Source organism: Botryllus schlosseri, chromosome 7 (genome assembly GCF_051294905.1).
Source record: "Botryllus schlosseri isolate E-star chromosome 7, Bs_hap1, whole genome shotgun sequence".
Taxonomy (NCBI): Eukaryota; Metazoa; Chordata; class Ascidiacea; order Stolidobranchia; family Styelidae; genus Botryllus; species Botryllus schlosseri.
The window spans coordinates 17,520,421-17,545,314 of record NC_137242.1 but is presented as its reverse complement, the minus strand read 5'-3'; the positions used below and the strand labels follow the sequence as shown (position 1 = coordinate 17,545,314).

General features: G+C 42.0%; 3 protein-coding genes across 5 annotated transcripts in view; 2 read left to right on the top strand and 1 right to left on the bottom strand.

Annotated features, from left to right (window-relative positions):
- The window catches only part of LOC145442933 (uncharacterized), a 356,044-nt gene that overhangs the window by 297,126 nt on the left and 34,024 nt on the right, over positions 1–24,894 (bottom strand). The gene's annotated exons all lie outside the window — the stretch shown is intronic.
- Positions 439–1,854, top strand: LOC145442858 (uncharacterized). Its single transcript, XM_080320888.1, has 2 exons — positions 439–1,248; positions 1,308–1,854. The coding sequence occupies exons 1-2, from the start codon at positions 738–740 to the stop codon at positions 1,790–1,792; spliced, it is 996 nt and encodes a 331-aa protein (XP_080177014.1). The 5' UTR covers positions 439–737; the 3' UTR covers positions 1,793–1,854.
- Positions 17,521–22,349, top strand: LOC145442860 (serine/threonine-protein kinase Nek11-like). Its single transcript, XM_080320890.1, has 2 exons — positions 17,521–20,072; positions 20,681–22,349. Exons 1-2 carry the CDS (start codon positions 19,253–19,255, stop codon positions 20,848–20,850), a joined length of 990 nt encoding a protein of 329 aa, XP_080177016.1. The 5' UTR covers positions 17,521–19,252; the 3' UTR covers positions 20,851–22,349.

Here is a 24,894-nt window from a genome sequence, read left to right as displayed (position 1 = left end):
TTAGCTCTGCGTATGCGCGATGGGGATTAGGCCAACCAGATATTTAACTGTAAACGCGGACGTTGAAATTTGGATTATTATTGCTTATTCGCTTATTTGCTTCTGTAGATAGCAACTTTTTGGTCCATTTTCCATAAAACTCTGAACTCAGTGTGCACTTTTTGCATTTTCGAATTAGATAGAGTGAACCCACAACTCCATAGCCAGTTGGTTATAATGTGGGCTATGAACATGTTCGAGATTTGCTGTCTTGAGGGAGTATTTAATGAAAGTATTTCCCGTAAAACAGCTGAACATCTATTACAAATGTGCTGGATAATATAGGAATTTTTCAATGTACTCAGAATTTAATCGCGGGCCGAATGAAACCGGTTGGCGAGCCGGATGCGGATCGTAGGCCGTATGTTTGACACCCCTGATTTAAAGTGTATCAGAAGGATCCAGACTGGCATTATAGAGTATGACTGGAGTGACGACTCGATTGTTCTCCCATTGTTAGCCGGCAGAATGGTCACGGTCAGATGGATGCACCCAAAACAGGATAGCTCAGTGCTTGTTTCAATGGCGTTCAAGGCGATTCTTCGTGTATTTCTTGAAGTTGCGTCGGAATTAGTTAGACAGTTCAACATTTAGGCAGCGGTGGCGAGTCGTTATGACTAGTGAATAATACCTTGTAGCCTCTGTTATATTTTTCGCCACATTTAGATCATATTTCGACACGGATAGAAATCGGTATCATGACTGATTCAGCTGCATCACTTTGGGATGACTGGGAGGGACTAACTGAAATGGAAATTGAAGAATGTTTCGAAGGACTCGATAACTGGAAAGGTGTGATTTGTGAGGAATGCGAAGCATCCTTTCCGACTGTGAAAGCTCTGAAAAAACATTACAAAAATCATAAAGTTCCCACCAGTACTGTGGATATATCTGAGGATGCTGTAATTGCTGTTTTGAAGAGGGCTTGTGTAAATAGCAAAAAATACTTTGAATGCGCCCCATCATTCGAGGATCTAGACGTGACCAAAGCTGTTCCATTGGTGAAACAACTCCATTCTGAATATTGCAAACTTGGTGTTGACGGATTTTATCAACATTATTCAAATATCTGTCTCCAAGCTAACAAGTTGCTGGGTTTGCCGCAATTGCCAGCTTCAGCATTACTTTTGAAGATGTTTGATTCTCTCGTGTGCGGTAAAGAACAGGATCCAATCACAGAGATTGGAGGAGTCAACAGCAAGGAATCTGGTAAGTAAATAGCCTTTGATACTTTGCCTTTCCATGGAAAAACTTCGACATGTTTTTAGACATACTTGAATATATTGGTGGAGTGCTTTTGGGAGCCATTTCTAAGCAAGCTAACGAAGCAATTGCCACATGCCTAACATCTGCAGCGCCATCGGGAAACCTCATTAAAGTGATGCAGAAGAAAGTCGGTGGATTGAAGAGCCTGTCTGAACAGTTTCATGGCATGGTTCTCCGCTTTTATGTTATCCACAGTAAAGAAATGGGAAAACCCCTGAAAAAGATCAGTTTTTTCAGGGTACTTGACGCAATTCACTGTGATCCATTCTATAACAAATTAATTCATACTGTGTCACTTCAATCTGGCTCAGACCTAAATGAGGTTGAGGATGTCATGGACAAGGCAATGAGACACTTGAACAACATCTTGTCTCACAATTTTGCAAAGTTTGCATTGCATGAGAAGCAAAAAAAGTCCTCCAAATTTTCCAAAAGTTTGCGAGATGGCTTGAAAAAAAATGAACAATATGCTCTTTTAGTATGGTAGTTTTTTCTCTCTGTGGCAAATGCTGCCTATCCACATTGAGGTTCCCTACCTAAAAAAGGAAACCAATGCGTTGGTCGAAACCTTGACGTGGTGCATTGGCTTACTACTAATGTCGACCGGCAGACGTCTTCCTGTGTTCTTGGCAATGACAACGAGTTCCCTTCAAGTGCGATTTTGCACACTTTCAAGGAGTAAGCTCTGGCTATTGTGAGTCGAGCTCAAGCAGAACATTAACATTACACAAGGCTCTTGTTCTAGTCATCAGGGCCGTAACAGCACTTCGTCAGCCCCCCCAAAAAACGTTGGTCATGGGCCCCCCACAGGGTGATAAACAGAAGTTCTGGGGGGCTTCGCCCCCCAGACCCCTCATTGGCTATACGATGTTTACCGCTACTCATCATCAGTGTTCACCGTCCGTTTAGTGGGGCAGATTTGGTCGTCCACACGCGCCAAGCGCGAAAAATTTCAAAATTCATGATTTAATCGGTCAATATGATCGGGAATTGAATATATATTGTTATCAATTTTTATCCTCTCTCTGCCCACGTAATCAGATTTAATGGTAGACCTGAGTGAGGTGTGTTTGAAATGGTAGGACCCCTCAATAATAATTGAACATCTTCGGGCGTATACCCGTTCGCAGGAACGAAACAGCACTTGGCCAGGCCCCCCAATAAAACTTGGGTCTTGGGCTCCCATAGGGTGATAAACCGCCCCCCCCCATCACGTTGTTCGCTTTTGTCACGAAATAAGGGCCACAGTTTAGTGAGCCAGCGCGAGGCGCGAAAATATTCGATAATTCATGATAAAATCGGTCAATAATATTGGGAATTGCATATATATTGCTATCAATTTCTTGTTCTCTCTGTTCACGTTGTCAGATTTACCGGTAGAGCTGAATGAGGTGGCTTGGAAACTGTAGGGCCCGTAAATAATAATTAAACATATTCAGGCGGGCGGCCCCGTTGGTATGACTTCGTTTCATGATGTCATTTTGTGATCTCCTGTCTGTTATATCAAAAAATATAGAATCGCCCAAATGTACTAGATTAACGACGCACACGATTTCAAATTGGTATTTCTTTACGGGCATACAATTTTTCCCTGCGGAATGGTATTTGTCTTCTGAGGTTCAGATTGCCAAGACAGGAACATTCGGCGCCAGTCATTTAGGCGCCTATGGACAATTAAACCTATATGCATTTTGCATATATAACGAAGTTTTCGGTCAGCGTAAGCGGGCAGTCCTTTTTGGCCCAGGTTTTCTCGCTGCCGATCGTTCTGGCACACTTCTTGGAGTCGCATGTTACATGTTCTAAAACTTTAAATGTCTCGCCGATATGTCCATTTCGATAGATCTTGCGTATTTTGTCTTGGGGAAGAATAGGCTACCAAATAACTAAGAAAGTTGGCAACTGGAAATCGCACGCAGAGCGAAAAATTTTTGAAAAAGTTGCATAAATTTTTGAAAAATACTCAATAATTTATGGTAATTCGCGAAATAATTTTGAGCCCTGTTCGAGCTCGCCCCCCTCCAATTGGGGGGTTTGAGGTGTGGCAGTTACGGTCCTGCTATACTCACACTCAAGTTTCTGCGGTTATCGGACAGGCATTGTATAAGACTACAAGACAGTTGCAATATTATTTGTTATATTCATACTCGAGTTTCTGCAGTTAATAGGACATATTTTCAATCAACGATATCGTGAATTGCATATCGGTATAGTTCAAGATCTTTCCACTTGTTCACTTTGTAGTATTCCTCAGTCTTTCTTTCCATGAATTCATCTCACAATAGCCAATGCACACGAACCAGATATCCCATACCTTCTGTCATTATATTCATATACGTAGCAAACTCTACAAAGGATCAAAGCCACAATATCACATTAATCTCGTGAGAAATGTAACATAGGCTACACAGTATTATTCACCAGTCATAACGACTCGCCACCGCTACCTAAATGTTGAACTGTCTAACTAATTCCGACGCAACTTCAAGAAATACACGACGAATCGCCTTGAACGCCATTGAAACAAACACTGAGCTATCCTGTTTTGGGTGCATCCATCTGACCGTGACCATTCTGCCGGCTAACAATGGGAGAACAATCGAGTCGTCACTCCAGTCATACTCTATACTGGCATGTAATCTAGGCTTACCATACGTCCTCTTTTAAGAGGATTTGTCCTCTTTTTTGACTTTTTAGAAAGTGTCCTCGGAGGACGCCCTTTTGTCCTCTTTTTTGAGATTTTGTCCTCTTTTTTGAAAATTTAGGCAGATTTAGAGCAAATTGCGAGTGATATGCCGCATATTAGCACAGAAGTGAAGCTCTGGCGGGTATTTCGGAGTGAAAAACGGTGATTTTAGCTCTGAGCTTTTTTTTTTTTTTTTTTTAGTCAACCACCCGGCAATGTGGAGTAAAAAACGTTATTTTGAGCTCTGAGTAGAAGTGATGACCTTCCGTGATTTTTTTCTTTCGACTGAATGTGACTCTTCCAGGAGACATGTTCGAGTCTAGTAAAATCCAGAGGTATTTTGATTTCCAAGTTGGACATAGGTTGACCAGCGATGTTAACGGTTAGGGTTTTTTCGGAGTTTATGACCAATACTCTGGACTTTCCGGCGTTATTGACGCTAAGATTATTGTGCGCCGTCCACTCATGCACTTTGTGCATTTTGTCACTGATCACTTCACTCAACTTAGCGGTATTGCATATCTAATCGATGAAAAAACGTAATATACTAACTATAGAGTTGATGAAACATGTTTTTGTTTGTTTTATTCATGATTTCGAACAGCCTAAAAATAACGTCTAACCTTGGTATACAGTGGCTTACGCGATTTCACAGCATGGAATGCTCGAAATGTTTTGTTTTTCAATTCAAGAAATATATTTATGCGGAAAAATCACTATACGAGTGGAGGCCACGGCAGACTGCGTCTCATAGGCCACAAATGTAAGGCCTTTCTCGCATTCTCATCCATATCGCACCAATCCATTCGCGGGGTTTGCGAAATCACCCACTACGCTAGGCCTACCCGCTACCCAGCACACTATCCACGTGGTTCAAAGAATTCGCAGGGGGAACAGAAAGGGGACAGATTGGGACATAATGGTGGTTCACATTGATGCTATAGCTGTTGAGTCTTCCAGTGTCAGCATGGCATAGTGATCCGCGTTGCACGAGTGCTCGGTTATTCGTGAATAGTAGTCAAGAACTTAACGATACAGCAGCGCGTACGATGAAATTAAATACCGGGCACGCTATGTAGGCTACATACCTGACGATAGAGAACACAAGCCAGCATCTTACAAGCTGTGGAAGATCGGCGGCAAAGTTTTAAAAATTTCGAAAAATCTACCCATTCATCCACCTGATTGGTATTGTATTTTTGTCAAATTAATCCATATCTTCGTTATGCTGTTTCGTTTAGTTATCCATTTCCCCGTTAAGTTCGTACGTTTCATTGAATAATAAGATAATTACTATGTCGCTGTGCAATTGGATAGTGCATTTACAGTTATATTCTTTTACATGGTGAATCGTGCATAATTATGCCAAGTTTTAGGTGAGTTTGAGGATTTCCAAGGCAGTTTGCAATATGAAAATGGTGTCCTGTCCTCAGAAAAATATGTAGAGGGAGGTTTTGCATCACCCCAAACCACAACAGTTGCTAGTAGGCTAGGTAAAATCACACGGCACTCAAATTTTAGGTGAATCCCCCATTTTTAGCCGACATGCACACAGACACAGATGCAAGGGATGAGTTACAGAAAAAAGTAACTATACAATATGGTTTTAAGTGATAAGGCATGGGAAACAGACTGAAAACCATGACTTTTCGAAAGTCGGTCAATTCTGACCGACCCTGTACGCAACACATCGTCGATCTGTCATTTCTAAGGTGGCTCATCCGAAGTTTCTTTTACATGATTTCTTCGATATTAGTTATAAACACTTCTGCCTCTTCAGGCATACCTGGAACACGATTTTTGGTCATGTCAATATACATAGCTTTGCATTTAAAACAAATGGTTGTCTTTTTGATGTGACATTTGATGGCCTAAGCCAGTAGGCTACTTGTTGCACCTCTGAAGAAAATAGTGTTACGTATCTTCATTTTCTTTTTGTATAGGCTAACAATTTTGGGTAGGTTTGTTCGAATAAAAGTGCGGATGGTGCTCAAATGGGTTTAAGGGCACTGCGCCTGCGATGTCAAAGGTGAAAGCAGAGTTTTAATGACTCGAGTCACGATTTTTTATGACTCGACTTGACTCGAGTCATTTTCTAAAAATACGGATCTGTGTATTGACTCGACTTCTCGAGTCATTTCGCATGTCTCGAGACTCAGACGGCCAAGACCAACATTTTATGGTAATTTCGAAGAATAGTAAAGTAACCAAACTATTGGGATTTCGTCTAATAGTACTTTTACTTGAAAATGCGACTAGAAACTGCTGAAAGTGAGGAAAACTAGTATATTAGAAATGCGAACCATACGATATCACCAAGCAGAGTTATAAAAAAGGGAATTTAACATGGCTTTAACTGGAAACTGAGCAGTATCAACACAATGACTCGGACTCGAGCCATAATACCGTGACTCGGACTCAACCCTCTGGTCGCTGACTTGGACTCGGACTTGACTCGGTGGTGAATTGAAAGTGAATCGACTTGATTCGAGTCAAAACTATAAAATTGAGATTGACTTGTGATTCGGAGCCTTATGAGTTGGTTACAGCCCTGGGTAAAAGCACTGTCATCGCAAAGAAAATGTCCTAAGGTTTATGAGTAAAACATTCACATTGACTCATTGAAGTTGTTCAACCGACTGATCATTTTCACCCAGCGGGATATGGATGTTGCGACAAGCTTACAGTATAAGTTCACTCCTTTCCCGCTGTCCCTGTTCAGCAAAAAAAATCAGAAGATGAACAAGGCTACCGAGGCAGAATGTTCGAGTACAACCTTGTAGGCCTTAACTGAAACACTTGATTTGACTAATCAACCATGCCGGACCCTCATAATTGATGATGGATGGCTTCTGTACATGGTGAAGTGGGGTCAACGTCAGACATGACAGGGAATTGCCAACAATTACCCAAGCTACGTGCAGTATCTGGGCCGTTGCTTTCAGAATGTCCTTGTGGTCTTTGATGGTTACAGCAGTTCACCAAAACATACAACATGTTCTCAAGGAAGACAGCGACAGGAGTGATAAAACCAGAGACACTACCTCTAGCAGAGGGTGCAGCTTTATAAAGTTCACTCCGCGAGTACCTGCAGACCCGGGATTTGATTCTTTTACAGAACTTGTCTCCGAACCCCAGCGATTACGGATGGACAATAGACGTGCATAGATATGAGCCTGATGAGCTATTGCAGTTCAGAAGCCATAGTTGTCATACAGATTGCAACAACCGAATATACAGCTGCAAGAAGAATGAGGTCACGTGAGTAGTATAGTCGATCGCTCGCGAGGTGGCAGGGGTTCTTATGGGTGCACCCGACCGGAGGACTCGTCCTGAACCGGTGACCCTTTTGACCCCCCCCTCTCGGTCGCATGCGGCTTTTATGTCTTATGGGTGCGGTGACATGCGGCTCTTATGTCTCATGGGTGCGGTTGCATGCGGCTATTGTGTCTTATGGCGGGGTGGCGAGCGGCTCTTATTTCTTACGACGGGGTGACAAGCGGCTATTGCGTCTTATGGGTGCGGTCGCATGCGGCTTTTATGTCTTATGGATGCGGTGGCAAGCGGCTCTTATGTCTTATGGGTGCGGCGATGATTCGTACTTTCGTTTATAGACTGCGGGTGGCATGTCGTACTTTCACCAAAAAAGGGTGTGAAATAGTTTGCTAAATCTAGGAATCAATCGCATGGTAATGTTTTGGTATTTAGTTTACCACAGAGCCGGCGTAGACGGCGATTCGAATACCAACAATAACCGCGTTCACAAACTAACACTCCAAAAAGGTGTGAAATATTGGTAAAATCCCGCGATCGCTCACAAGATAATACCTAAGACATAACCATCGCTCGCGATTCGCTGTTACATACATGCCGATCGTTGACAATGTAATATTTTGGTAATTAGTTTGCCACAGAGCCGTCGCAGACGGTGATTCGTAAACCAACAATTTGACACTTTCTGGTGGTCGCTATATGTTTTGACACTTCGGAACAGTGACTGACTTTAGTTGTATGATAAGAATCATGAAAATATTCAAGCAATGTGTCAATTTGTCAACTTGAAATGAAACTCACTACACAAACCAAGTTGATTCGTATTTGAATGTGTTGATCCGATACAACTCTAAGCCTTTGAGAAATCCATTTACCGTGATCAGTTGATTCGAACGTAACCTGAATATTGCTGACTCCAACTTCAGTCGCATCGAATTATTCACACATTCCATTCCGCTGTTTCACGCCTATAGAATCAATACCAAGTAACTAAACAAGAATCAAGAATCACAAGTATGCACATACAATAACTGTATTTATTACTGAGAAATCAAACGCTTAAAAAAAACACGCAACTTAGCATTTGCCAACTCTAGCATTACCAAAAAATCCAGGTATTGTTGATTAAAAATCTTTGAGTCCTTATTATCAAAAATGTTATAGTGCGGCGTCGGAATCCATTCGCGGGATGTACTAAAGGTAAATTTGGGTAATCCAAAATGAAATATCTCGACTTTGACATAGTCTGAATTGAAATAGATCGACAAACATGACTACCAACTTTGATCCAGTCACATTTCAAGATCATACTTTGAAACAATCCTTGAAACTTACAACTCTATTCACGATTGAGTTTTCCGTTTATCAAATAGAGTTTCAGTAAATACTATCGCGATATTTTAATGTGTTACTACACACAATAGAATCAATCAATGAAATAACACCTGTTGTAAATATTTCTAACTTGACAACCACTTGTGCATACCGCGATCGACTTGTGACGCGATGAGTTAAATCGGAATATTTCAATCTATTTGTCGAAACCTTGAACAAACTATCAGGTTATTTTGTGTTGCAATCGAGTGAACGGAAATAGTATTACGTCTCGACATCTCGCCATCTTACCATATTCAAAGAGTCAACCACGAAAACATTGTCAAATAAATCCGTTTGTAACTTACCCGACCAACTCAAGCAGTTAGCCAAGCATACACGAGTCCATACAAACACTAAAACCTAAAATCCATAACAAGTTCGGTTGTATTCATATCCCTACACTTCATTTTTATTCAACTTTAAAAGTCGTTACTATTCTGTAAGAAAGAGGAATTACTACGCGGTATATTCTACAAGACAAAGTAATTATTACTCGATATATTTTGTAAGACAAAAGTAATTACTACCCGCTGCAGGCGACTTGAGCTTAACATAATATGTTTGAGTAGACGAGATTTGAAATTCTGATCGACGTAGTTGCGACTTCATTTCTTACAATCGAACGCTGGTGTTATATTCAAAGTTATCATACTGTAAACATAAGGATTGACACATTGATTTGACGTATGTAATAGTTGATCACGACTTGATTATTAAATTATTCACGTTAATTAGACCCGGCGTTGTGTTGAAAGTTATGACAGCAACAAACTTTTCGGAAACATTGTTATTAACATATTGATTTGTAAAACTATACTTGTCTGAAATGTTCTTGATTTGAAAGATATTCCGTGTTGGTACAAATCACTCTGCGTATTACGGATATCAGAAAATATTTTTACAAATGTAGTTGTTTCCAGTAACCAAGACTAAAGATGACACAACAATTTCGTTATTCAAACATTGAACACCCGATGCAAAACGCTTTATTGGGCAAATTCACAACGGGTAATTGAAACGACTAAGTGTAGAGTCAGTATATCACAATGACACGTCGTTACTATTGAATCCAGCAATTGATACGATTTATTGTCGGGATTTGTGACAGCGCATTGAAACATACACAACTTACAGAGTGTGAAAATATCACTTTAGGTATCGAGTACCGTTTGAAGCGTGCGATCAATACATAATTCCGTTTGCATTCTCTAAGACATTGTGAAGTCTACAGATTTACACTTCAAGACTTTGATCAACACAGAAGCAATTTGGAATATCTTTACTGGACGCATCCTATTCTACTAGACTTGAGTAATACGCAAAACTCATAGCATTAACAAAATCGCAATAGGCGCTACACTGGAATCTACAAAATGTGTTTGTATTGTTGCTCAAAGTAGTGATCATAAATTATCATTTCGATCATCCGAAACAGGTCCAAGCTCTCCTCCAGTCTGACTGCTTGACAGACAAAGTTTCCGGCTCTAAAGATTAACGTAAAAACCTCTCTGTAGCCTACCCCGAAAAATCATTTGCTAGCAGAGCTGTCATTTCTGGCGTGCCCCTAGATATCAAGGAGTCGGAACTCCTCGACAACCTTGGCAGTGTTGGAGTATCAGCCGTGAAACGCCTTAAGAGGAAAGTCGACAAAGGTTACGACTCCTGTTCCGCCGTTCTCCTTTACTTCCGCTGTGACAAAGTACCTGAGAGTGTGAATTTCTCTTACCTTCGGTTCTGGACTAGGCCTTATAATCCTCCCCCTTTGAGATGCTATCGTTGCAATAGGTACGGCCACTCGAAAGAATCGTGTAGAGGAAAAGCAACGTGTAGCAAATGTGGTAGTTCTGACCACGAGCATGCCTCGTGCACGAAGGATAAATTTTGCATCAACTGCAAAAAACCTAACAGTGCCGCATATGGCGGTTGTAGCGTATATAAAACCGAAGCTAAACTGCAAATTATCAAAGAACGTACAAAAATCAGTTATTCCGAAGCGAAGGTCATGTTAAACTCTGCCACCGTTGCTACCTCTTTGCCTACGTCTCATATGCACAGGACTTTTAGTGAAGTCCTCGCTAACGACTCCTCCACATCTTTCCGACAACCACGACCGCGTCGCACCAAAATCAGTTCGATCCTTAGCAAACATACAATTTCCGCTCCTGCTCCCAATCACGGGGATTTGCGGCATTTCAGTCAGACCCAATTGAAAGAAAATACGGTCAACCATGCTTCTAGCCATAGGCCTGCCGAATTGGAAGAGAATACCCTAATGTCTCCGTGTCAACCATCCACCCCAGATCTTTCGCAGTTACTTTCCCTACTTGTAGGAATCGTTGAATATACGATGGAGGCTGTCAAATCAGGTCAATGCAATGCGCTTGAAATCGTTTCCAGAGCATGCCTTAAGTATGGTTTTTCGGCTCCTGCTCCTAAAATAAATGTCTAATCAAGCTCTTCGTTTCATCCAATGGAATTGTAGAGGTATTTATCGCAAACTACCAGAGCTGAAGCAATTTATCCACAACCTACCAAATACCCCTGATCTGATGTTGCTCCAAGAGACTCATCTCATCGATAAGTATTCCCCCAAGTTGACGGGTTTTCGGGTCTTTCGTAAAGACAACTCGCTTCATTCCGGTGGCCTGGCCATTTTTGTACGGGAATCTCTTCCCGCGACTGAGATCCAGCTTGACACCCCATCTTGCATTGAAGTGTTATGTATATCCATCGGACAACTACGCATCTGCAACGTTTATATGAGCCCTACCGCAGTTTCAGAAGATAGCGCTTTTCTTTTCCTTGAATCGCTGTCACATCGTGCAATAATCTTCGGGGATTTTAATGCCCATCATCTTTCCTGGGGGCAACGAAATAACCGACGGGGCCGCCTCCTATTTGACGCTTTCGACCAAAATGGATTGGTGGTGTTAAATAGCAGCTCGCCAACCCTTCTTAATATTGCCTCCAACGCCATAAACCGCTACTCGCTACTTGATTTGTCTATCGCGTCAGCCGACGTATCTTCGAAGCGCCGAACCGACGTCACGGATCGGTTACTGGGAAGCGACCACTTTATTGTAATAACTACCTTCAAAGAGAAGTTTTCAAATGAAACAAACAGAAAAAACTCGTGGAATTTTCGCAGAGTGGATTGGGCGGCCTTTGAGAGAAAAATCGACAGGAGCTTAGAATCTTCGGGCTATGAAGATGTCAATTTTTTGAACAAGACTCTCTCAGAATGCATAATGGACGCGGCGCATTCTTCAATTCCGATGTCTCATTTCTCGAACCGTAAACCTTCTGTGCCATGGTGGAATGCGTCTTGCGATAGAGCTGTAAGACGCAAGAGAGCTGCTTTCCTCAAAATGAAACGGACTTTCTTCATAAATGATGTCATCCAATATAAACGCTTGCGGTCGGAATGCCGGAAAATGATACTTTCTTCTAAAAGGGAAAGTTGGGAAAACTTTTGTTCTTCTCTTAATGATTCCAGCAATTACTCCAAAGTTTGGAGAGTAGTTTGCTCCTTTTCTGGTGTCCGTTCCTACAATATCATACCTGCTATCACTATTGGTGGCGTCTGTACGGGTAGTGACGAAAGGTCGAAAGCTGACGCTCTAGCCTTGCACTTTTCGTCGGTTAGCAGCGATAGCAATTCCACGTCTGCATTCCGAACAAGGAAAGAAGCGGTTGAGGATCAAATAACCTCCCGAATCACTTGTCTCTCAGCACCTAACAATGATATCATTAACGGTCCCTTTTCCATCGCCGAACTGAAATCAGCCATTTCGTCTCGAGGAAACACCAGCCCGGGCTTGGACGATATCGCTTACCCCATGTTGAAGCACTTGTCTGACAAGTCCTTAACATATATTCTCCGTTTGATCAACTCTTCTTGGAGTAATGGCATTCTTCCCGACATCTGGAAACACACTGTTGTTGTCCCCATATTGAAAGGTGAGAAAGATCCAGCTGCGGCTAAATCCTATCGTCCCATCTCGCTGACTAGTCACCTATGTAAAATAATGGAGGTGATGGTAACGAGGCGCTTGAGATGGCACTTGGAATCGAACTTCCTTCTCAACGCCGCTCAGTCCGGATTTCGTCATGGACGTAGCACCATGGATAACATCATGCAACTTCATGATACCGTGTACAAAGCGGTAAAAAATCGGTATTCCGTGATTGCAGTCTTTTTGGACATCCAATCCGCGTATGATATGGTATGGCGCAATGGTCTTTTGTTCAAACTAACAGAGCTTGGAATAAAGGGCCAAATGTTGAATTGGATAAGGAATTTTCTGTCACACCGATCTTTTCAAGTTCGAGTTGGTGGTTCTCTATCCAACGTTCATTTTTTTAAAAATGGCCTGCAACAGGGTAGTGTCATCAGTCCTCTGCTCTTTGCAGTCATGATGGCCGACCTCCCCCTGTTGGTCAACACCTCCCATGCACTCTTCGCCGACGACATCTTACTTTATGATTGCGGTCTCTCCATCCCAAACCTACTTCTGTCCATGCAGCGCTCCCTGGACTCCATACAAGAATGGTGTGACAAGTGGGGTATGCTCTTGTCCAAATCCAAAACCGTAGCAATGTTATTTACACATAAAAGAAAAATTCCTCCTCTTGCTCTCCAACTGGATGGTTCAAATATACCGTTCGTGGAAACATTCAAATATCTCGGCGTCGTTTTTGATAAGAGGCTCTCCTACAAAGCACATATCGAATACATTTCCTCTAAATGTAGTAAAAGACTCAATTTGTTGAGAGCTCTCACTGGGACAAGTTGGGGAGCCAGTAAGAAGAGTCTCCTGTGTGTCTACCGTTCCCTCGTTCGCTCTATCATCGACTACGGAATGCCGGCGTACTTTTTTGCACCGGCCTCACATCTGAAGAAGATCCAGGTTATCCAGAATAAAGCTTTGCGGATCTGTACAAATGCCATGCGTAGCACCCCGATTTGTGTGATACAAGCCGAATGTCGGGAAATGCCGCTGCATCTGCGGCACAAGTTTATTTCAATGAATTACCGGTGTCACCTGATGAACCAGGACCCGAGAAACTCGTTCATCAGCCAAATTATTGAAGATTCCTGGCATGATATTTGCAGTCTCACAAATCCAAGCTTTCAGACATTCAACACCTATACTAAATCACCGCTATTCAACGGCTTCATATTGGACAGGTACCGGCTTCCCTCGTCTCCTCCTTGGTTGTTACCTCAACCAAGTGTTGATTTATCTCTCCTCTCGGAGAATGCTTCACGTGACGTTTTTGAGGCCTATAACCAGACTTGTTTGTGTCACGTTGCCGATCACTACGATGGACACACGCTAATATACACGGACGGATCTAAATCGCGTGTTGGAGGGGGAGCGGCGTTTTGCATCCCTTCACTTGACGTTTCAGTTGCCCAGGCTTGTTCAGCCGAGCATTCTGTCTTCGCCGCTGAGATGATAGCGATCGACCTAGCGCTGAGTTGGATTACAAGAAATCGCCTCTCGTCAACCGAATATCTGATCATGTCAGATTGTTCGAGTGCCCTGGCTTGCATTCGCAACTTCAACATGTATCCTCGCCATAAGCTGGTTTATGAGATATTATTCTCCCTGTCTCGATTGAGGGAATTCGACGTCAACGTATCATTCCTTTGGATACCCGGCCACATGGGCATTCACGGCAATGAAGAAGCTGACAGATTGGCAAAGAATGTCTCCACCACCCCGCCAAGTTCCGAAGATATGCCGGCGCTCTCCGAACAAGAAGCCCGGCACATAATACGTCGTCACTGCATGGCATTGTGGGACCAAGAATACCAGAGCTCCGAAAACGGCCTACGTTACAAGTCCTTCAACAGTTCTTTTCTACATCCTTCCCCTGGTTATGGAAATCGCCTTTATGATAGTATAATCCTTCGATTGCAATCGGGTCATTGTCGATTAAATGACCATTTGTTTAAACTTGGAATGGTAGACTCTCCTGCGTGTTGTTACTGCCGCTACCCCGAAACTGTGGATCATTTCTTAATTAGTTGCGCTAAATATGACTTTCATCGTTCATTTCTTATTGATAAATGTGTTCAATTAAAAGTGAATTTCTGTATTGATGATTTGCTCACTGATTCTCGTATAGTCCCGTATGTCGTTGAATTTGTGTTATCGTGCAACCGCTGTTTATAACCGTATAGTCCGTAATTTATTTCTGTTATGTTCGTACATGCATCAATTTGTTACATGCATCAATTTGTGTAATCGCCTTTTCTCACTTGATTCTACTTCGTTGTGCTATTGATCTTTGTGCTATTGATCATTATTTCGTGTTACCTCCTTTATTTGTGTACTATGCCCAATGAACGTGGTGCAAAAGGCCGTCAGGCGATAAGCGCCAATTTTTCTGTTTAATAAACAACAACAACAACAACTTGGTTTGTGTAGTGAGTTTCATTTCAAGTTGACAAATTGACACATTGCTTGAATATTTTCATGATTCTTATCATACAACTAAAGTCAGTCACTGTTCCGAAGTGTCAAAACATATAGCGACCACCAGAAAGTGTCAAATTGTTGGTTTACGAATCACCGTCTGCGACGGCTCTGTGGCAAACTAATTACCAAAATATTACATTGTCAACGATCGGCATGTATGTAACAGCGAATCGCGAGCGATGGTTATGTCTTAGGTATTATCTTGTGAGCGATCGCGGGATTTTACCAATATTTCACACCTTTTTGGAGTGTTAGTTTGTGAACGCGGTTATTGTTGGTATTCGAATCGCCGTCTACGCCGGCTCTGTGGTAAACTAAATACCAAAACATTACCATGCGATTGATTCCTAGATTTAGCAAACTATTTCACACCCTTTTTTGGTGAAAGTACGACATGCCACCCGCAGTCTATAAACGAAAGTACGAATCATCGCCGCACCCATAAGACATAAGAGCCGCTTGCCACCGCACCCATAAGACATAAAAGCCGCATGCGACCGCACCCATAAGACGCAATAGCCGCTTGTCACCCCCGTCGTAAGAAATAAGAGCCGCTCGCCACCCCGCCATAAGACACAATAGCCGCATGCGACCGCACCCATAAGACATAAGAGCCGCATGTCACCGCACCCATAAGACATAAAAGCCGCATGCGACCGAGAGGGGGGGTCAAAAGGGTCATCGGTTCAGGACGAGTTTTCGCGGCACCGGTCGGGTGCACCCATAAGAACCCCTGCCACCTCGCGAGCGATCGACTATACTACTCACGTGCATTTCAGCCTGTGGAGTATGTAAAGACCCTATAATGCAATAATTTCATTTACGATGATGTTGAGTCCAAAGAAGGCATAGGCAATGCCTGTTGAAATGTCTGATATTGTGCATGTGAAATAGGCTACCTCTTCAGTGAACATAGCTATGCGAAATAAAGGCGATTTTGTGCATGAATATAAAAGTGGGTGTGGCGTTTTTCACAAAGCAGAGCCTGTAGTGAATTATAAGTGTTAACAATTAATTGAGAATCATGGAAAACCATTATTAAACACGTCCTAAGTTACTTATGGGCGATAAAGAATTTTTTATTTTATTTATTTATTTTTTAATTCGTCAAATTCACAAAGCATAGCCTGTAATGAACTATAAGAGTTAACAATCAATTGAGAATCATGGAAAACAATTATTAATCACGTCCTAAGTTACTTATGGGCGATAAAGATTTTTTAATTTTTTTTTAAATTTTTTTGTTAATTCGTCAAATTTAACAGCTTTTTTGGGGGGTTTCCCACAAGAGTTGAACTTCAACATTTTAACACATGTTATTACACACCTTAACCAACATATTGGTGAAGAAATTGTTTGGTAACAATATAGTTCACAGATTTTCATAAGTTTCCCTTACTATATGTTAGTGTATCCGTTTTGTGCAGGTTTCGGACAGGCATTTGTACAAATCCCTGGTTTTGAATAGGCCACAGCATATGTAGATTACAATAGTCTCAGTATAGAAATTAAACATGGAACGGCAACGACATGTTTTGCAGCTTCGTTCCGCTTTGCTGAAGCTGAGATGGAGAATCGTTTTGCGTAAGCGACTGCAGGATTTCTGGCAATTCAAAAGTTATCTTCCAGAGCGCAGAAATTACTGCATCTGGTTTTGATCGAAAGCTATTGTCGCACTGATTCCAAAAATATGAATGAAAGTATGGGCACGCTCCAATCTTTGACGAAAAACCACCCTCGTCATCTGAAATGTGCATTGTTCAGAACAATCGGGTAACCGCGACACAATGGCCATAACAATGACCCGTTGCGACTCTCCGACTGTTCGAACAACGCCGATATTTCAGACTTGGAGGACGGATTCTAGGTGGATCAGTGCCTGATCATATTTTAATTAATATTTTCGGAATCGGTGCAACAGTAGGCTTACCATACGTCCTCTTTTAAGAGGATTTGTCCTCTTTTTTGACTTATTTGAAAGTGTCCTCGGAGGACGCCCTTTTGTCCTCTTTTTTGAGATTTTGTCCTCTTTTTTGAAAATTTAGGTCAGATTTAGAGGAAATTGCGAGTGATATGCCGCAAATTAGCGCAGAAGTGAAGCTCCGGCGGGTATTTGGGAGGGAAAAGTGGTGATGACAGCTCTGAGCGAGAAGAAGACCTTTTTTTTTTTTTTCTGGAAATGTGGAGTGAAAAACGTGATTTTGAGCTCTGAGCGGAAGTGATGACTTTTTTTTTTTTTTTTTTTTTTTTTAGTCAACCGATCATGAAGTGGGGAAAATTTACCGGTTTTTGAGAATTCTTCTCCAGTTTTGCATGTCTGGAATTTCTGAAAAAGTGTCCTCTTTTCTCATTTCCGAAATATGGTAAGCCTATGCAACAGTAGCTTTCGATCAAGACCAGATTCAGTAATTTCTGCGCTCGGGAAGAAAGCTTTTGGATTGCCAGAAATCCTACAGTCGCATACGCAAAACAATTCTCCACTCCAGCCTCAGCGAAGCGGAACGAAGCTGCAACATCGGTCGTTGCCGTTCCATATTTAATTTCTATAGTCTCAGGTTACGTTCAACAATTCGCAAATTTACCAAAATACATCACTTCAGAGTGGTTATGGAAAACGCCAGCAGTGATTCATCACATAGAACAAAGAAGGGGTAAGTTGTAATATTCCAATGCACAATCTAAAACTAAGAAGAAACTATAGTGAAGTAATGAGTATTAGGCCTATACTTGGTTTGATGTTGAGTTTTTCCTTCGCTGCCATCGTGACACCAGCGTGTACTCAGATATGATGTGGACACTGACGTTGAAACCCCCTTCGTCACGCTCTCATTGGGTAGCCGACTTGCTATTGTCGATCCGTTTGCAGCACTGATTCAAGGCAAAAGTCGGTATTGTTAGATGTTGAGTTTGAAGATGTTTTATATCGAGACGGGGGACAATTCTGTCTGGCAAAATGAGAGTGAAGCTGAGAAGAAAGATCCAGACAGTCCAGCTGCGTCACAATGACTCGCTGATTTTAGGGGTTCCAGGGCCATTAACCGAATAAAAGTTATATTTTCGTGATCAGTACATCAGTAACTCTCGCTGTGTCCGCACCATTGACTACACGCTGATAACATATAGTGGACTACCCAATCAGAGCGTGACGACGGGGATTCACCGGCAGTGTCCACACCACCTTTGAGTACATGCTGGTGACACAGCTGAAATCCAAGTAATTTTCATCATTGATGATTTGATATGCAAAATAGTGGCATTTGACAGAAATTGTTTAAATGGCAGAACATACCAAGGTCCAAGGCTCGATCGGGAAAGCGGACTTCTGAAATATGAAGGTTGTCATTTATACAGAACACGAACGTGAACCGATCGTTGGCACCATCCCTACATGATTATTGGCATCATTTACTTTGTGATTGCCGCCCTACCCGAAACAGTGTTTCCCAAGAGGGAAATTTCATGATCCTGTTTAACTCAATTTACACGCAGTTTTACACTCATCAAACAATATGCCCCAACATAAGCGTGTGAAATGGTTCCAAATTTTCCTTTCAGATTAATTTCCCACAATTCAGGAGATGACAAGTTCTATGAAGATACCAGAACCTCAATTGTTCGATATGAACCAAACCCTCCAGGTATCGTATATGGCTCAGTGGTTCTGTACCTTTTTGACCTTGCGGCACCATAGCAAAGGGAAATAGTTCGCGGCATCCCACCTCTAGAGCAACTGAGGTTTCCGAATTTCAAGTAACGGTATAAACTGGAGCGAGTTGCTGCGAAGTTGTCAAGTATAATGCATAGCGATCTCAATAATCGTACGATAGCACATCACATTTACACGATGTGTGCGGAATGCCAGTCTACAAGGTTATCCCGTCGAATAAGCCCTACTTCGAAATACATTGAATAATGATCGATGCCTATTCTAGATTTGCCGATCTTACGTAAGAATGATAGTTTTTATTATTATAAATATTTGTATCATATACTTTTCAGTTGTTGGTCATCACAAAAATAGATTATTATTCGTGTTTTGCATTCAAAATACATTACGCTTTTAAATCGCTACGAATCAAAAGTGTTGATTGTATTTTCAGAAATTCTCGAACTGTCAGATATGATCATCATGTTCCGGGATAGACGAATTGGAGCGCATGACAACGTATTTGAAGGAGAAATCAAAAGCCGCGCTGGAGTCTACCGACCCTGCGTTGTGAAATTTTCATTGCTCAACAAACAAATCGAAAATGAAGCTACGATTCTCACAAAACTCGGTTCTCACAGCAACATCATTTCTTTAATACTATCTGGAGTCTATAGTGGACTTCTAGAGTGTAATTTCTATTTAGTTCTGGATAAGTGTCACAACCAAAACCTTGGTCAGTATATAATGTCGAAACGGGAAGCTGGCAAACAGTGCAATTCGTCTGAAATGTTGGAATTCGCACGTCAAATAGTAGCCGGGGTTACATATCTTCACGATAACAGAGTAATTCATCTAGACCTGAAGCCATCCAACGTCCTCATCTCCCTTGATTTCTCTCGCGTTAAAGTCGCTGACTTTGGATTGAGCGTGGTACTTCCCGAAGGTCAGTGCAAAATCTTCCACAAGAGTCAATTCGGAACGAACGGCTATCGGCCGATAGAGAGTTTTGGAAACAATTTGGTGTCTCGTAGGACTGATGTATTCTCGCTCGGCGCCGTGCTGTTCAATGTGCTGTCATGCGGAAGAAACATATTCGGCAGCGATGAACACGCATTGATTCACAACGTCATGAATGATGTGACGGACTTTACTGGACTGTGTGCGAAGAATCCAAATACATGGCAGCACCTGATCGTAAATATGGTCAAGAAGGAGCGAAGCCGAAGACCAAGCATTTATGAAGTTTCTGAACATCCTTGCTGGGCCGGAGATGAAGTAGAAATCACGTCTGGTAACTATATCAAGTGTATTTGTCAAGAACGCAAAGCATATTGAATGTGTGGTTGCGATAGATAAGTGATAGGGTGACTTTCCACCACATAAAACGATATTCCATGCACTTGAAAGCCCTATGCCAGACAACAGTGGATTCACCGTTGGGCCCGTCAGTCCACCGGGAATAAATACCTATTTCTCGTGGATGTCGAGCAAGAACCATGCCGACCAAATCGGCAAGATCAAATAAGATACTGATAGTATACAACGGAAAAGCAATAAGGCAAACGCCGCGAGTTGGTTCAAGTTTTAGGCGAAATCGATTTGTGAAACTTCAACAGTGTTAACGCCTATCATATTTTGAAGTAACCACTGCAATTTCGTCTTAAATGTGGACATATACTCGAGTACTCTCCGGTGACCTGACACGATGAAATTGTTCAGCTATTTCGGCTAAGCGAAGTGGATTGTGTGTCGGGTTCTCCGACATATGTATGCAAGTCAACGATGTCTTATCTAGGCAAGTTGTCCCACCATTATTATTAATCACATTCGTATTTCGTTGAGGTCTTTCGTGTTTCTAAATATTCGCTTACCTGTAGTAATCAAAATGTTCATCGCTAGGATACTACGATGAGGTAGAGGCTGTCGACGATCCGAAGCTGTGTACTGATTCCAAAAGCGGTGCTTCGTCGCGAAGTAAAGGAGCACAAGGAGGAGTTCTCAATCTATTGTATGCTATAAGGAGATTGGGTTGCATCAGGCATGTTGTATATATAGGTTACTATATTTAGAAATCAGGAAAGGGGAACACTTTTTATATCAAATCATGAAAGTTAGCTTACCCAAATTGAGAACAGCTGATTTTGAAATATTTACAGAAAATGTTTTTGTGTTTCTCGGGAACGTAATGAAAGAAGACATGACACGTAAAACTGCAGTCACTACGAACTATTCTCCGCTTAATTCGGACACAGAATTGCAATTCCTTTCGCTAGGTTATTGCTCAATCAACAGTAACTCATTCGTTTTTACACAAGATGAGAGCTTATCGTGTAACAATGATGACGCATGCCGTAAGTATTGCCAATGGACACATATTATCAGTGCTAGCTTCATAGTCGATCTTACTTCGGTACAATTGCGTTCATATTTTCCACAAATGATTTATTTGCCAGATTGGAAGCCTATTGCTTTTAATATCTACTGCTTTGTAGTGAACCTTTATCAAGTGAAAATACGATTTCAGGCTTTTGCTGCACGTGACGTACTGTGTATTTGAAGTATACAGTTGTTGTCGAATCGTTCGATATCGAAATACTCGCAACTAACTAAGAAGTACGACTCCTGTGCATTTTATGCGATTAGAGCCGATCACTACTGCAATTCATTTATTGTGAAATTGTCTGCGTATTAGTAGCCTATGACCTTGAAACAAGCAATCGATTTTCCGCCAAATTCGGTCAAGAGTGAGCGGTACCAAAGTGTCCGAATTAGGCGGAGTCAATTATGCACGGTTAGGGAAAGAACGGTCTACGCTCCTGCGAAATTGTCGTTTCTTAAGCATCGTTTACTAACACGCCAAAACAGGTTTGGTTTACGAATAACCCCCTATACTTATAGGCTACTTGAGCAAATGCTGTGTTACAGGCTATGATTTATGAGAGAGAGAGTCATTCTCGGCTTCTCCGGCGTATGGACTTGCCACAGCAGATTAGTGCCAAACGAATTATTTCGTTGGCTTGCTGGCGGAACCATGCGCATTTCCGTAGCTTGGCAGAGGCAGTGGTTTTGCAGACCAACGGCTGGTTATTAGGAAGCAGCGGGAGTAAATCCCGTGACCTACAAGACCAGCGGTATAGCCACGCAGCCATTTTAACTCTGAACTTGCTGGGATTTATCTTGATGATAAATTGCGAGGTGCAAGACACGCTGAGCTTTATCCAACAGTTTACGATTAACGGGACTGATTCAATAATATTCATTTCAGGAAACCCGCAGTCGTCATATTTGATAGAGAAGAATTTCGCTTGATGAGCTTCGATCCCGCTACGTATGATGTATCTCTCTTGAACACTTATAGTGAAAAGATGTCAAGAAGCTACTTCAAAGCAATCTGTCTCAATGAATACATCTACGTCTTCCTGCACGACCAATCAGTTTACAGGCTCGAATACGGAGATAAATCAGCAACATGGCAAAGGAGGTCCGACGCCATACAGAATCACGGTGATTGGTGTAAGCTAGCGTCAGATTACGAATCCATTTATGTCGCGGATGGAGAAGATGCTGGCTTAATTGCTAATAAAGTGGTGTCGAAGTACCATACAGCGACCAACGAATGGTGTAATATCGCCGCAAAACACACTGCGACACGCCAGTCCACTTTGCTAGTTGCAAACGGACTACTTTATTGTTTTGGCGGAATCAATGGAGAATCGAAAATAATTGCATGCGTCGAGGGACTGGATTTGCGGTTTATGAAATGGAATCGATTAGCCAGTATGCGAATCCCAAGGAGCGATGCATCGGCAGTCGAATATGAACGAAAACTCTACGTACTCGGCGGTATTAACACCGACGAAGACATTATCTCATCTGTCGAAATCTATGACCCTGTCCTGAACATCTGGGTGGCAGGGAAATGTCTAAGCAGAGAAAGGAAATCCTTTAACACAATTTGTATCGGTAATGCGCTCTTTGTGGTTTCTGGAGATTACGAATATGGTAAACAGGTTATTGAAATGTATGACTCATCCAAAATGGAATGGGATATCGTCTTTGCATTGAAGGATATGTATGTCTGGAACGCAGTTCTCGTGACCGTAACATAAATTTCATTTTGATACAGTCCCATATAGGAAAGTGGTTTACCTTCTTTTCTAGAGATCTCTCCGCTAGGACAGGAACACCCTGACACAATTGACGTTACCTATCATTCATACAACTCCAGCTGAACGTGAATACGTATTTATAAATGTGAAGACAAAGAAGATTCTGATCCCGTTTAAAGTAACTGTATAATTGCCGTGTCCAAAACTAATAAAAAGTCACAGAGCGATATTGCCGTTCCTTCTGGCAAACCCGCAGTCCCGCAGTGGTACAGCGCATTCTGTATATGTTGTCAATAATTTTTAACTCTAAATTAGTGATATATTGACGTGTGACGCGAAAGACGGAAGACCTGTAGTAGAGCATTCTGTAAGTATGGTGCACTTTATCGACATAAACGAATTGTCTCGAAGCGAAATCTTCGTAAGAACTAGTAACGGGACATTCAAATATGTTTACACTGCTTAATACGTATATAGTTGGATTTTCGGAAATATCTATATGGCTCGCTATATATGCTGTCATGTGTCTTTGGATAGAATAGACAAACCGTTTTCATTGCATTCCTGTGCGTTCCTGCAATCTACATGCATGATTTCTTAGTTCGTGTAGCCCGTTTCGGCCTACTTCTCGCATACATTATGACCGCCCGCTGTGTTCCACGCAAGTCTCACGCCAATCTAATCTCGCGGACTCGGTCCTCGTGCCTGGGGTTTCAGCTCTACCATGAATGGGAATAGACATTAGTGGGATAACGAAATGATCATAGTCCAGCAGAAGTAGAGAAAATTGTTTTTACGCAAGCTGTGCAGAGTCTTCTAGGCCCTCCTACCTGACGTCGCTATGCCATAGCGTTCAATCCATTGATGTAATCAATTCATGCTACCCTAAAAGTTTTTACAATATGACTTCGAATTAATGATTTCAGGGTTCAAAATTGTTGGACTAATTCTACAGTATAATACGCTTCACTAAATCCGGTAGTGCGGTAGTGACTTATATTTTCGTCGAAAGTTCATCATGAATTGTAACTTTGGCTATCTTTTTGTTATTATAATATGACCGCTGTTCCGTATACCTATGCGTGAAATACACTTTAGTCCGACTTTCCTGGATACCCTCTTGAACGGGGCATGACGTGGCGAGATAGCGCAGTGGTATAATTCGCGGCTGCACCCTGCAACTTCAATGAGTTGCGGGTTCTAGTCCGACCGAGGTCGACTTCAAAATTTCTACGTAAGTGTTGGATGTGTATGTAGACTCCACCTCGCCTCCTCCTAATATATACTCGTAATTGATGATAGTCGTGGCTGGGCAAAATCGAGTACCTGAGTGATTTGATTTCGAATCATGCTTCGAGTTGAGTATCCGAGTACCACTCATTATGACGCCATAACAGAATGTAATATGTCAAAGTTCAAATATGTACTGGTATGGTATCTGTTTTTGTAAGCAATGTAATCGCGCATCGATCGTCAATATCAAATGGTGCTCACCGTAGCCTATCGAAGGTGCAGCAACCACAAATTTGCAACAATAATACATATCCTTTACCGGGAGAATTTTCGCTAACCGCGATTTATATAGATCCCATGACATTTAGTGTAATATTCAATCAATATATCACTTCTTTATTAATTTTTCTCAGCACCAACACAACTGATACGCAGCAATGACAGAAGTAATGGGAATCGAGTAAGCGACATCTACAAATAGAACACCCATCTGTGCATACAGAGCATACGAGCGAGATAGTGTAATGGTGATGCGTCAGGCTTCTTGTTCGATTGCCGTGAATTTGATCCCTGGCCGGATCAGACCAAAGACTCAAATACTGGTATCGGCGGCTATCCTGCTAGGGCATATGCGCTCAACATCCACGGATAGCATGGAGGAGAAAAAGTAAGGGCATCTCAATGCTGCAGGTGAAAAGGAATATCATCTGTCTCTCTCTCCCTCCCTCTCTTTCTCCCCCTCACTCACTCCCCCTCTCTCTCACTCCCCCC